General features: G+C 39.7%; 1 protein-coding gene across 1 annotated transcript in view; it reads left to right on the top strand.

Moving 5' to 3' along the window:
• Positions 1–4,514: 4,514 nt before the first annotated feature.
• rnf213b (ring finger protein 213b) overlaps positions 4,515–14,532 on the top strand; it is a 37,708-nt gene continuing 27,690 nt past the window's right edge. Inside the window, exons 1-14 of the mRNA XM_063482483.1 lie at positions 4,515–4,528; positions 5,097–5,245; positions 5,335–6,068; positions 6,146–6,301; positions 8,873–9,039; positions 9,133–9,419; positions 9,510–9,754; positions 11,640–11,846; positions 11,935–12,142; positions 12,243–12,298; positions 12,371–12,536; positions 12,622–12,762; positions 13,036–13,134; positions 13,279–13,407. Of these exons, the coding sequence (XP_063338553.1) occupies positions 5,144–5,245; positions 5,335–6,068; positions 6,146–6,301; positions 8,873–9,039; positions 9,133–9,419; positions 9,510–9,754; positions 11,640–11,846; positions 11,935–12,142; positions 12,243–12,298; positions 12,371–12,536; positions 12,622–12,762; positions 13,036–13,134; positions 13,279–13,407 (2,697 nt within the window). The 5' untranslated portion in view covers positions 4,515–4,528; positions 5,097–5,143. The remainder of the gene's footprint in view (positions 4,529–5,096; positions 5,246–5,334; positions 6,069–6,145; positions 6,302–8,872; positions 9,040–9,132; positions 9,420–9,509; positions 9,755–11,639; positions 11,847–11,934; positions 12,143–12,242; positions 12,299–12,370; positions 12,537–12,621; positions 12,763–13,035; positions 13,135–13,278; positions 13,408–14,532) is intronic.

Raw genomic sequence — 14,532 nt, 5'->3', positions numbered from 1 at the left:
TATTCCAGCTTTTACATTTTTACATATGCTGTTTTGTTTCCCTCCTCTGAACATTTTCTGCCTCATTAAATATTGTTTCTAAGCTTGAGGTTATGCAACCCTCTTTTCTTCTGTTATTTTGACCCCTCAAACTTTTAGAGATAGAAAGCAGGTTTCCCTCCACTGTGAAATCCTGATATATGATGCTCCGGCTGATGGGAGTGAGGACTGAAGACCCTCCCTCTGTTTCAGATTAGAAAGCATCAGTTTTATCCAGATCTCTTTGTTTTACCTCCGACTGCCAGAACAGGTAGGTTTCCTACACGTTAACTACTTCGACTGCTGTTTTCCTTCATGGCTTCACACTCGGTGACTGAGAGCTCTCAGGGGTTAATTTGTGTGTTGTTGGGCTTTTTTTCATCAGGATGAGAATCGCTGGAGTTCTGCTCGTGTTGTCTGCAGCTCTGTGCATCGCTCAGAGACAGAAAACAAGCCGGAGACCGGAGTGGGATTACAGGAATGAAGGCAAGACTTAACAGCTTAGTGTTATCAGCTCGACATTACAGGGAACTTTTTGAGAGGAAAAATCTGCTGTTGGTTATATTTACATTTTCCATAGAATTTTAAGCATCACCTGATCACACTTTGGAGCACAAATAACCATTAAAATATAGAATATTAGTATTTAAATGAAACTGAATTCAGATATTTATAGTTAAGCATCTGAAAATGTTTACAGTTTAAAATAAACTGTTTTTACATACATATCTGGTAGTTACCATAATTTATGAATTTAGCCAAGAAGATTTGTTTCCTGTCCTTGTTTCCTTTGTTTCCTGTCTTTTTTAAATGTCATTCTTTCAGCAGAGCTTTAGCTCATTTTACTTTTTTGTTTGTTTTTGTTTTTTTTTATCTGACTAAATAAATTTCAAATAAATAAATACATTTCTTATAAAACCCAAATGCTTACAATAAATGTTACCAGAAGTGTGAGGTTTATAATTGTTTTCAAATAATTATTCTTTGTTTTCCTCATTTAATGTTTGTTCTGGTAATGCTGAGTGAATATTAACAGATCTGAAGGTTTACACAGCAAGAGGGTTTTCTGTTTTCTCTTTTGAAGTAAACTGCTGAAAGTTGTTAATGGTAAATCATCGATTCCAGTTTGTCAGCTGTATTCAGCAGCTCAGGTGTTTTTCAAGAGGATTTCAAGCATCTTTGTGATTCTGTGTTTTTTTAAGAAGAAACTCATCTACCTAACTAATGTTAAGGATTAGTTATCAAAAACCTTTCTATTCTGAATAAGCAGTGACTCAGACCTTTTAAGAAAAAAGAAATTCCTAGCGGTGGAGCTCGTTCTCTTTTCTCCAAAAGTTGATTCTGTTCATCTGGACGTAGCGTTTTGTGGGAGAAACGTTTCGTCACTCATCCAAGTGACTTCTTCAGTCTCAGCTGACTGCAGGTTTCCCCAAATCTTATAAACAGTACATTTGCATAATGACTGAAACCAGCCCACTGAAGGAACAATGGGCTGTGAGGTCAGTTCCTTAATCATAATTATGCAAATTCCCATGACCATTGATCAACAATCACTATAATTAAGGAACTGACCTCACAGCCCATTGTTCCTTCAGTGGGCTGGTTTCAGTCATTATGCAAATGTACTGTTTATAAGATTGGGGAAACCTGCAGTCAGCTGAGACTGAAGAAGTCACTTGGATGAGTGATGAAACGTTTCTCCCACAAAACGCTACGTCCAGATGAACAGATTCAACTTTTGGAGATTTACTTTCCTGGATGATTGAGAATGCATCAACTCGTTCTCTTTTATTGTGGCTCAGATTCATTGGTTCTGTGAACTTAAAGTTTATATGTTATTTTAAAAAAGAAGTGCTGTTGAAGAGAAAAGACCTTCCCCTGCTAAGATGATGTTCATCTGCTTCCTTCATTTTCAAACATGTTTTATAATTCCCGGGAGAGCCGCGTCTCCACTAAAATCTACACCCATGGCAAGTTTTACACACCAGCCAGTTTATAGAGAAACTCATCCACAATCTATGAAAACTATTATTAGTTGCAGCTCTGCACTGACTTCTTCTTCTTTTCTTTTTTTTTACTTCTTTTACTTTTTTCTACAAGGTTACAATAATTCATGATACTTGTATGAATGAAGTCATGTAGTACAGTACAGTTGTTGCTGATGTAATAAGTTCAAAAGCAGAAAATAATAAAGTTTGTTTTCCTGGCTTGCTCACCTGCAGCAGAGAGAGTGAACACCAGAGGATGTGCCAACCTCACGCTGGTTTTAGACAACTGGAAATACGCCATCATGACGCAGGTCAAAGATCTGCTGCTGCATGACCACAACACTGTGCTGCCCGACTATGGCAGGTGAGGTCTTCTGTTTTAGGGCCTTTTCTAAGTCTCCTGCGGCACAGTTACATCAGTCTGGGTCTTCGGGCTTTGCGCGTCAGTCGAAATGTAAAGAATAACTGTAACATTAAAAGGTCAGCTTTAATTTGAGCAGGTTTACACAGATATAGAAAGTAGAAATGAAATGAAAATGTTCTTGTTTTTTTTCTAAATGTGACCACAATTTTTTTTTAATTAACATTTGGTATTCAGCATGATTTCAAAGTAGCGACTGAGGCCATGAACTCATCAGGACATTTTTCTTACATGGACTAATGTACTTAGAGACTGCTTTCCACAACCAAGAGGTGAAAGAAAAGAGACAAAAAAAGAGGGCGCAGAGAAGAAATATAAAGCTGAAACTGTTGGAGAGGAAAAAACACTTTAATTTCTTTGTGTTCTTTCAGGATCCAGCCTCTGTCAGAAGCTCTGGGAGATCTTTACAAAGAGTTCAACTCCCTGAAGGAGCGTCTCGCTGAGCTCACGACCAAGTTTGATGGAGTGGAGGCTTTCGTGGACGATGTGAGATTAGGGAGGAGCCCTGCACCACTCCGAGGTGAACCCCGACCCCCAGGGTCACTGCCAGGGGAGGCGGATGGTGCTGGAGGTCGGCCCAATGGAAGGAGGAGCCGGGTCGTAATTCGGAGAATCAAGAAACCTGCCGCCTCACAGGACTGAGGATACAGCATCATACTGTTAATGCCGGGCCGAGACGGGGTTACATGTTTGTCTTATATTTTACCTCACTGCGTTTTCTGGTGCAGTTTCACTTTAAAGCTGTGCAAATCACATTTATATCTTGGACTTGAGAAGGTGAGACTGTAAAATAAACTTTATTTACACCTTAACCCTTGAGTTAACACACGTGTTAATATAACAGCAAAGAAAGCCCACACTGAATCCACACAAATCTGCACAAAAAAGTCTCAGATGTTGGACCAAAAGCACAAAAGTAAGAACATAAATAAAGTGCACTGTGTTGATACTCTTTCTGTTTTGTTCAGTCTATAGTAATCAAAACATGCTGCTTCTTATAGCATCTAACTAATTTTTAATAAATGGAAAATTACTATTTCCTCCAGAGGAGTTGTTATACTCTTCTTCACCAGCAGATGTCTCCCCAACATCACAAAGATCAAAACAGTGATTTAGTTGATTGAAAACTTGGTTTTCAATCAACTTCGATCTCTCGACATATTTGACTTAATACAAAATGAATTTAAATAAAGTTAATCTTCAATTAGTCATTAACGGTGGTGTCAAAATAAAAGCATGTTTCAGTTTTGATTCTTCTTTACTTAGTTTTATCGGTGCACAATATTGTTTCGATCACTTTTGTGTTTGTATGTGTGTGCATTTTTTTCTAGTTAATTGAGCCTAATAGCCTTAGTGCTACTTCACTTAACCCTTAACCAGGATTTTAATCAAGTTATCTACACATGCAGGAAGTTTACAGGTTCATTAAATAAAAATTGTTATGAAAAATGCATACCCTTGGTTATTAATACCCATTCATCCATTCATTTTTTTAAAGTGACGTCAGCTACTATTAGTAGTAGTAGTAGTAGCAGCAGTATCCTTTACTGAGAATAATGTGGATATATTACACATATTTGATGTGATTTTGTCTTTTTCTTCAAAATAAACCTTGTGCTTTTGTCACAAAGTAGTTGTTTTTTTTACTATAGAATAAAACATAATAAAGATAAATGTAATTCACAGTAATAATGTCAGAGGCTGGGTTTCTTTGTTTTGGTACTGAAAGTGAAACGTCCGATCATCACCTGAACGCGGCATAAGTTTCTTCTTTGCAGAGAGTCAGACAGAAACGAAACTGAAAAGGTTGCTTTCAGGTTTAGGGACTCTCAAGAATTTACCTACAGAAACAAGACGAAGGAATCTGTAAAGAGTGCATTATCTAACCAACTACTGACCTGAAATAATTTTTATAAAACCGGGTAATATTTTACAAATAAAAACGTATATGTTAGATCAATAATGGGGAGATTGCGGGTAGGCTTGTGAGTCTGAACCTTTGGGGACGGTCCCTGTGTGTGGGCGGGTCCATCAGGAAGTTAAGTACATGTTTGTCTGGCAGATTTTTAGTGTACGACTTGCGAAGCTAACATACAAACAGGTAAGCAAGCACATCATGAACTTTATGTATTTTTGTCTTTATTTAAGAAAGGTCACTTGGTTATTTCAGATCTTACGATCATTCTTGTACTTTTATAAAGTAATAACAAGCGTACTAGATTATTTTTATTGTATTCTTATTACCTTTAATGCCACAGTCGCTTCTCAGCCTGTTTTTGTGCATCTCTGGTACTTTATGGTAGTTTTTACTCCTTGTATTAGACTTTATGATTTTATTATTTACTTTATTTATTGTCAAAATATGATGCTGTCATTTGCTGTTCTGCTTCATTTTTATCATAAATTAATTGTTATCATATTCATTTGTACTGCTGATAAGATGAGGCAACCTAATAGGGTGTTTTTCATGACTATAAAGGAAGTCATTGCAGAGTGTGTGCCATGATATGCTGTGTGCAGTATTTTTAAGGTATTTCTGCTCTTATGAAGAAGACCAGTTGCACTAATTTTGCTACTTCCTTATTAACTGTAATGCAACAACCTTGACCTGAATAGTAAGCCTCACAGGGATTAAAAGCTGTAACTGTGCCTGTATTTTTATATTAAAGACAGTTCCCGCAGAGCAGGGGCTCACCTGAGAAAGGTGTCCCTACAGATGGAGGAGGGGGGAGGAAACCCCCACTGTGCCAGTGGGCAGCAGGTGCAAACCAAGGAAGCTGAGGATTCTGCAACCAAAAGACCACGGAAGACAAATACGGTAGAAATGCAGTCACAACAAACAGTTTTCAGGGGCCTGTTAGTGGTGTTTGAGCTGTCGTGAAATATATAAATTAATGTGTGTTCCAGGAACATGGAGCTGGAAACCCCGGCAGGAACAGTCGAGAGAAGGAGAGGAGAAGAAGGAGAAATCAAAGAAGAAAAAATGCTAAGGGAGAGGCAGATGTCAAAAGTGAAAACATACAGAAGGATCAGAATAAGGCTATGGAGACTGAAAGCAGCCAAACTCAGGACAGCGAGTCTTTAAAAACACAGCCTGAGGTTCCCCAGACTGAAGACAACTTGCGAAAGGGGGAAAACAGCGAACAACCGCAGAAAGATCCTAAGATGGTGCAAGCTCAGACTCAAACAAGGAAGCTCAAAGGCTCATCTAAATTCACACAGACTCGAGTTGTTACTCAGAAGAATCAGGAAACACAGACAGACTTTCCTGTGCCAAAACAAGACGAGGGAAAGGGTGAAAAGACTCAACCTGCCACAGAGAAAGCTGCTGAGGTGCAAGAAGATCAGAACAAGCACACACCTGCACCAAAGCTGCAAGGAGACAGCTCAGTTCAGACTCCATCAGAGCAAAATCCAGAAGGAGAAGCATCATCAGAGCCAGCCAGGAAGCAAAGAAGCGAGAAGGAGTCAAAGCCTAAACAGGAGAATCCCTCTGCAGAAGGTTCAGGTGTTGCATCTCAGACTGAAGAAGGTGCCAAACAGAAGTCTTATGCCAAAGCTGTGACTGGAGTGGGAGGGAGTGACAAACAGTCCACTGTGGCAACCACTAACACGGCAGAAAAAACATCCCAAAGCACACGGTAAGACTGATTTTAACAGTTTATTTAAACTCTGGAGCTGAAGCTCACATTTAAACGTTTATCTTTTTCACTCACAGTGATCGAAGTCCAGTGAGACCTCCACCCGGAGTTCCTATGTTCACCTTTCACATCTACGCTGTGCTGGACAAAGCGTTTAGATTCAACCAAGAACTCGACAGACTTGTGCTGGGTTTTGAACAAGTGCATTTACCCCTCGAACTGACACACTTTGTGTAAGTATTTATAAATATGTACAAGCTGTAATTCACAGAATATAAGCATGCTTCAGTTGCATATCGAGCCTTTGCAACATTTCTGAAATGCTTGGCCTAATTTTAATATTGACAGTTGTAATAAGTAAAATAATACTAAAGAACTTTTCAGAAACATGTACAAAATTACCCAAAAAGTTATTTAATTTTTTTTTATTACTGACACAGTCCTGAAATAATCACACAGAGCTCATATCTGTGAGTGTGTTTACTCCATATAACAGCTGCTGAATCTTCACAGAGTGAGGTTAGCAAGCAGCTTCATGGTCAGCAAAGAAACTGAATGAGAAAAGAAAAATTGTGGATGTAGATGATGGGGTAGATTTTATAGTGTAGACCTAGCCAGAGCTTTAACCCTCTACTGCATGACTTTTTAATTTTGGGGGAAAAAAATATTTTTCCCTATTTTGGGGGAGCGTTAGGGTCACTAACAATATATCAATCATAAAATTTGACGCCCTGCCCCCCCCCCAAAAAGATATTGGTTTGTTGCCTCAAGGCAACACTGTGCGACAAGGGTAGTAAAATGTCAAGTTATTCTATAATAAGTTGTATTAGTACAACAAGGATGAACAAATAAATAAACAACAAATAAACAATGTAAACATTTTACAGAACATAAAACACCAAAATACATCCAACATTTGACCCTAACCCCATGTACGCGCGCGCACGCGCACACACACTCACACACATACACACCCACACACGTGTTGTGTTTCCATCACTTTAGGGGACATTACATTAACTTACATTAATTTCCTGGAGATTTATCCTGACTCTACCCATCACAAGTCCCTGCCTGAATCTTACCTTAACCCTGACTCAAGCCTTCACCCTAAAATTGATGATTTACCTTGCAATTTGTGCCCATAAAGTAGGCGAGACCTCAAAATGTGAGTGTGTAAAGAAATTTGTGTCCCCACAACAAGTAATACATGACCACACACACACACATACCCACACAGCAAAATTGGTATGGCCCAGATCAGGCCCACACAATGTGCTTACACATGGCCCACATACCGCAAAGAATGACGGCCCTTTGGTGGCCCAGACCTGGTTTGCCAGAGGTGGCCCACACATGGGCCAGCACAAGGCCAGTTTCAGACACACTGGTGGTCCTGTGCTGGCCCATGTGTAGATTCCCTTTGGCAAACCTGATCTGGGCCACCAAAGGGCCGTCATTCATTGCAGTATGTGGGCCATCTGTAGGTGGTGTGCAGCCACGGGCCAGTTGTAGACACACTGCTGGCCCTGTGCTGGCCCAGAACGGTTTCAGCTCTGGCCCCAAATGTCGGCCTAATGTGGACCTTAATCAATCCATGCAATAACAACATGTGCCAGAACATGCAAAACAGTGCACAAGTAACATGCCGAAACTCTGTTCAGACAGTGAATGGACTGATAGCGCTTTTCTACTCTCCCAGATTACTCAAAGTGCAACATGCCACATTCACCCACTTTCGCTTAACTGAGTGCTTCCTAACTACATTCATACACATTCACACTCTTGACATGCAGACTGGAGGAGCCAGGGATCGAATCACTAACCTTCCGATCAGTTTGTAACCTGCTCTACAAGCTGAGATATGGCATGCCATCGCATAAACAGTGGCGTCATTGCCAGACCTGGCACATATCTGGTTGACATACGTCTTGTCATGCCAGAAGTCAGCCAGCAGTGACGACTTGATACCAGATCCGGGCCAGACCTGCTTGCTATGTGGGCACTAACACAAACACAGGCACAGTTACTTTACCAACTGACCCCTGACCCCTGAGCTCCTAAGTGTCCCTCAAACCTCATTTAGGGATCCACTCCTCTACTTCACTGTCACTCCCTGAAAGCTCACTGTGCTCACTTTCTGAGGACAGAAAGTGCACATTCCCTTGGTTTCCTTCCATAAAAGGTATTTACATCCATGTCCTGTAATTATGAGTAGATTGTAAAGTAAAAAACATATACTATGATCATATAAATGCACACAAACACATCTGTACACACATATGCAAATGCATTATATTGCCTGAAAAAAATTGGGCTAACTGCGCAGTGTTGCCTTGAGGCAACGAATGAAAATTAACAGTTTTCCTGTATAAATAAATTTTAAAAAGTAGAACAAACAATCAAATATGCTTCTTAACATATTCATGCACATACAAGTATTTTTTAATATACATTTATTTCACTATAAACATGTAAAATAGTGATCTTTATCTTGCCTCCTAATCGAGATGTCTCTCATGTAGTGCAGCTTGCAGAAAGGGGTCCTCCCCCCCCAAAATGAAAGTCACACCACCTTCAACTCATCATTTTATTGGAAAGAGATGTGTCTGGTAGCATTATTTGAAAAAAAAAAGTTGTTTTTTTTTGAAGGGCCAGTGTAAGGCATGAAAATGTGGTTTGTTGCCTCAGGGCAACGCTATGCTGTAGAGGGTTTTAAGGACAGGATTAAAGCAAAGCATGTTGAAAAAGAGTGGAGAATTTACTAATGGATGGAAATCTCTTGTTCGATGTTTTATGTTTAGTGGAGTAAAGGGAGGCTATCTGGTGGAAGCACGCCTCTGTGTTGAAGAAAGACATTTAGTACGAGGTGCGGTATGGTCTTATTGCTATGGTGTACATCAACGAGATAAAGCGATTTGGGGAATGACCATGAGGCATGTTCAAATTCCTTCAAACTCAAGCATTAAAGGTAAGGAAATCTATCATCTATATTAATGTCAGCCCACCAGTATTGGTTCCAATCTTTCTGCATAAACTGATCACATTTAAATGTTTTATGCAGAGCTTCATCTTTATGAAGGATTCATTTGCCGTGACAATGTGCCACAAAGTGTTTGGCAAAAAAGTCTCCACATGATTGGCTGGAAGAACTCAAAAGGTGTGGAGATTTCAAATGCCTGGCAGTCCTCAGCTACAACTCTGCTGAACAGAATCTTCCAGAAATGGACTCCGTCAGATAAACAGAGCACTGAGAGCTTGTGTCAAAATTTGAAGTATTTTATGCAGAGTCTCGGTTCTGCTCACACTAGGATGACATACCCAGACAATTCACATCCTCCTCAGGTCAAGGTGTGTTCAGCAAAAGGACAAAAAAATCAAAGTAGAAATTATCTACAGTAGCTTCTATAAACCACCATTAATACATGATTTTATTTTCAGGTGTTAGAGCTGATTTCAGAGAACTTGCTCCAGATCTTAAAAGGAGAGCCGAAGGAGAAGCTCCCGAGCTCCTGCAGGGACACTAGTCCTCTCGTTCTGGGGCTTTCTGTTTTCATGGTTACCCAAAGTTGTAGCATCAACCTTGGAGTTAAAGGCTGGGCTGAGCTGTGTCTCCTGGTCTCAGAGTCTGCACTGGACAACAAAAACCTGGATGGGTTGCAGAGTTGTTTCACAAACACACAACAGTAAGTTTTTACAATCTTTAAGAAAAGTAATTCTTGGCCTGGTTAGTAGGGGTGGGTTTTGATTATCGATTTATCGATTCAAATCGATTCTAGCTTGGATAGCGTGATATCAATTCACTAAAATCCTGAATCGATTTTTTAATAGAAATTTATTTTGCCCGAAACGCCAGAATCTCAGGTTAAACCTCACAAAATTTCAATAACCACCAAACAGCTAAAACTGTAAATGAGAGCAGGTACACGGATTCTGCACAAAGACGTAAACACAAAGTGCTTTCTCACCCGACGGCACGGACACGGTCGGGGCTGAAAGCCGACAGCTCGCTGATTCTGATGCTTCGGCGGGTCCACGCTTTGTGTTCACGCCCTTTTTGCGCTGATTCTGAAGCTGCAGGTTTTATCTCTCTCCAAACAATATTGACTGAACCAGCAGCAAAAGAAGATCCAAACTACGCTTCACATAAACATCGTCATGAATTCCCTCTGACTTTTCCTGTTTTGCTTCCACCACGATAAAATCACACTTCATGCAGAGCTCGCTGTCTCTCTCTCTCTCTCTCTCTCTCTCTCTCTGTACTTCAAGAACAGTTTCCCGTCTAAAAATCTGTTTTCTGCATTATTCGCTTGCTTGTTACGCACAAGTCTACCTTTGTTTACATCGCTGTGGGCCGCTGTTTTTTTCCTTTTACTTACTTCTGAAAAGAAAACCTCATTTCTGCTGTTCAATAGGTTACTGAACAAATGTAAACTTTTTAAATCTCCAAAGGTTGAATCTGTTCATCTGGACGTAGCGTTTTGTGGGAGAAACGTTTCGTCACTCATCCAAGTGACTTCTTCAGTCTCAGCTGACCTCAGGTTTCCAATCTTATAAACAGTACATTTGCATAATGACTGAAACCAGCCCACTGAAGGAACAATGGGCTGGGAGGTCAGTTCCTTAATCATAATTATGATTAAGGAACTGTTTATAAGATTGGGGAAACCTGCAGTCAGCTGAGACTGAAGAAGTCACTTGGATGAGTGACGAAACGTTTCTCCCACAAAACGCTACGTCCAGATGAACAGATTCAACTTTTGGAGATTTACTTTCCTGGATGATTGAGAATGCATCAAGACGTAAACTTTTTAAAATTATGCAAAATTGCAAAACACTGTGTCTCTAATAAAACCTCTGTAACTTTGCTCTGCTTCACTTCAGCAGCATCAGGTAATGTTCATGTGTTGATTAATGGTTTTCTTTCGTTTTTGATCTACTGCAGAATATTTTTATAAAATCACAGACCAGGAAAAACACCTTCACATTTTTCTGTGTTTTATCCTCAGTTACTTTGACACAAAGGCATCTGCTGTGATGCTCACGCCTTTGATAAAGTCTCACAAGTGTCAGCTTTCTTTTTATAGATATAAAAATATGGAAATGTACTGATGCATGATCTGAATTACAATATTTCTGACTGTCTGAGGCAAAATTTCCCCGAATTGAATCGATTCTAGAAATCAGTGACCCAGCCCTACTGGTTAGACAACAGTTTCTCACTGACAAACGTTTTGTTTGTTTGTTTAAAAAAAAAATGCATCTAATTGAAACTGGTAGATTTATGTGGGTATAAAATTTTAATGTGAAGTAGGTGTTGCTCTTTACTACATTTTATGGACTAGTAAAAAAAAAAGCAGCATAGCAATTCAAAGGCTTTAATTACTTTAAAAACTACATTTGTTACTTACTTAGCTAATAAACGCTCTTGTTCATTCCCTTAATTCTAATTTAAACTCCACTTTTAAGTTAATATAACCTTCATCTTTACAGAAACATTATCTTGGTGTGCTGATTGAGGTGTTGACATTTGAGCTTGAATCCTCACATGGTTCGGTTTTTCCCCCTCAGCGCTGTGCTGGGTTTGATGAACCGCTGTGTCCAGGACAAGGTGACAGAGGTCGTCCTGCTCGTTCCTCTCCTCCTCAGACTCAGACAGCCTGGAGCTGATGCAATGAAACTGGGTCCCAGTGTTGAAGAAGAGAACTGGTCTGGACTTCAAAGCATCAGTTTCAGTGGATTCAGAGAGAATATCCAGTTCCACCCTGACAAAAGAAAGTGAGTCTGTCTCAAACCCATCGTAGCTTTCTTTATTTCCCTGAAGTGTTGATCTGATTTACTGAAGTATTTTATTTTCCATCCACAGGAGGATGCTCTCTCTGATCCAGAAGCACTTATCACTGGCTACAGAGACGCCTCTGCTCCTGGTGAGCTGGTTATCTCTGGTTGCATTTGAGGACCTTCCTGAATTTTCAGACCTGACAGGAGTATCTGCAGAACAGCTGATCCAGAGTCTGTTGTACAGACTGAGAAAATGTGGTGAAAGACCAGATTTAAAGAAAGAGAATTTAAAGGTGAAAAACCCAAATAATTGTATAATATAAACTTGCAAAATGAACTTGTTCCATCTTTAATACAATCCTCTGTGATCACTTTTGTTCTTCCTACATGCAGTATGCTCATAAGTGCTTTACCCACATCCTGCTGAAGGTAGACAGAGAGAAGGACAGGTAATGACACCTGAAATGTGCTTCATACATTCTGGTGTTGTGCTTTTTGTAACTTTAACTTTGTCTCTGCAGAATTATTGAAAGTGAAACCATCAAACATGCATTCACGAGCAGCATTGATGTTGCAAAGAACACGTGCCGATTAGTGCGAATCGTCCCGTGGTACCAGGCCATCGTCCTGTCCTACCAGCTGGTGCTGAAGGTGGCAGAGATTTTGGAGGCTAAACTGAGAAAAGAGGTAAAACCCTTCATGTTATATGTCCCATAATGCCTCAGTGTGGTCTGTTATCTTAAATTTGTTATCTTTGTTTTGTGTCTTCTAGTCCAAAGAAGATGAGTTTGAGAGCTTAAAGCAGCAGCTTCTGTTTGCAACGCAGGACCGAATCAGAGAGAAGAGAGACGAACTGTTTGAAAACCCGCTCCTGACATCATCAAAATCACTCAGCTATCCAAAGGAAATCGAGGCATGTAGCAAACACAGCTGATAAAATCAAACTACGTTGCTAATAATGATTTTTAAATATATTTTTTGTTGGTCAATAATTGCACATTCTAAAGACATAACTGAAATGTAAAAGAGGGATCCTCGATAATGTAACTATAATCTCTTTGCACTTATTTAAATGTAATCTGGGCTGATATTAGTAATTTATTCTGATTAGATAATCAGAGTTACTCATCAGCCCTGCCTCTAACCACTCAGTTCACCTCCTTTAATGCCTGTGATGAATTATCAGATGTGGGACGCGCTGCTGAAGGTCGAGTGCTCTTCTGAGGAAGTTTCATCCCGCTGGAGGCAGAGCCTGGAAAAAGACCTGAGGAAGAGGGTGTCCAAGGTCAGGACCCGTGCACTGATCGGTGTCAGACCAACATTACTGGTCTCGTTTTAGAAACACCTGAGCTCTATTCTTTCAGACTGGTGTCGGTTCAGCATGTAGATGTTTTCCCTCTGAACTCACCTGAGCTGTTTTAATTTACAGATAAGTGACGAAGACAAAGTCATACTCTACTGCCTCGAGTCATCCCAGGCTGCATTAAGTAAAAACCATGAAGTCATACAGGCCTGTTTGGACGAGCTGTGTCACTCTGCGATCAAGGCAATCTGCCAGGTACGCTATGAATTAATAAATGACTCAGAGCACAGTTTTAATATTCGCTTTTAAAACCTTTAAAGAGCACTTCCAAAGTTCTAGACTTTATTTTTCTTTTATCAAACAGGTAGAGATTAAGATGCACTTTTAAGTGTTTTAAGTGAGGTAATGCTTTATCACCAGGGTCACAATGCAGTTCAGATCAAAAAGCAACCGTACTTTCACGGCCAAGTGACCCCACAGTCTGTGTCTTGAGCTTTGACTTGTCTTTTCCCTACATTACACTCAAAAACCTCAGAACAACAAATAATGTAACAGAGAGCTGGTTTAACAAATCAATCAGTTGATAGATATGATTTTAAACTTAACTTTTTATTCTATGGTGCCGAGCAAGGTCAGTTAGCTTTTAGCAGGTCAAATGTAAGATTTAGTTTTTGTGTTTTTAATGATGATCTCTGAGCTACAAAACTGGTTAATCTGAACGAGCTTTTGTGAGCTTCTATCAGTTATCAGAGTTATTAGAGTTTTATATTTTTAATTCATTTTTATTTATTTTTCAGACTGGTTTAGCTGGTTTCATTTTTATTGTTAGTTTATTACATATTAGTTTCACTATATAATATGATATAAAATTTATACATTGTAACAGTAGTCAGGAAAAGATTTAAGGAGTTCAGAGCAGGAACTACGCATCCAAACTTCACTCACAGTAGTGTAGACGTTCATGTCTGCAACACGAGCTCCTCAGACTAAGGGCCTGATTTACTGAGTACAAACTATTTAAGCTCAGTGACAGGGTTGTGTGTAAGAGAGAACGCAGAGAGTTTTGCACCTGACTCTGTTGTTTATGCATTTCAGAGAGTTCCTCTATCAGGACACCAAAAATAGGGCGGGGATATTTAAAACAAAGGTGAAAATGACTTGCTGACATTACTGTTTACGACATGCAGTTTACTGCTAACGGCACCGATATTTAATGCTGAAAAAAAGCATGTTTTTTGCACTTGATATTGCCTATAACATTGCCTGTGAGCTTTATTTGGAGATCGTGCACACACTGCATTTTACCCCATTTAGGAAATCTGGCCATTGCTGTCTTTGCAAATTTGACCCTATTAAAAAAGACTAAAACTTAAGATACAT

The sequence above is a fragment of the Pelmatolapia mariae genome, linkage group LG8 (genome assembly GCF_036321145.2).
Source record: "Pelmatolapia mariae isolate MD_Pm_ZW linkage group LG8, Pm_UMD_F_2, whole genome shotgun sequence".
Classification (NCBI taxonomy): Eukaryota; Metazoa; Chordata; class Actinopteri; order Cichliformes; family Cichlidae; genus Pelmatolapia; species Pelmatolapia mariae.
The sequence above is the reverse complement of the archived record's forward strand: the minus strand, read 5'-3'. Positions and strand labels throughout refer to the sequence as shown.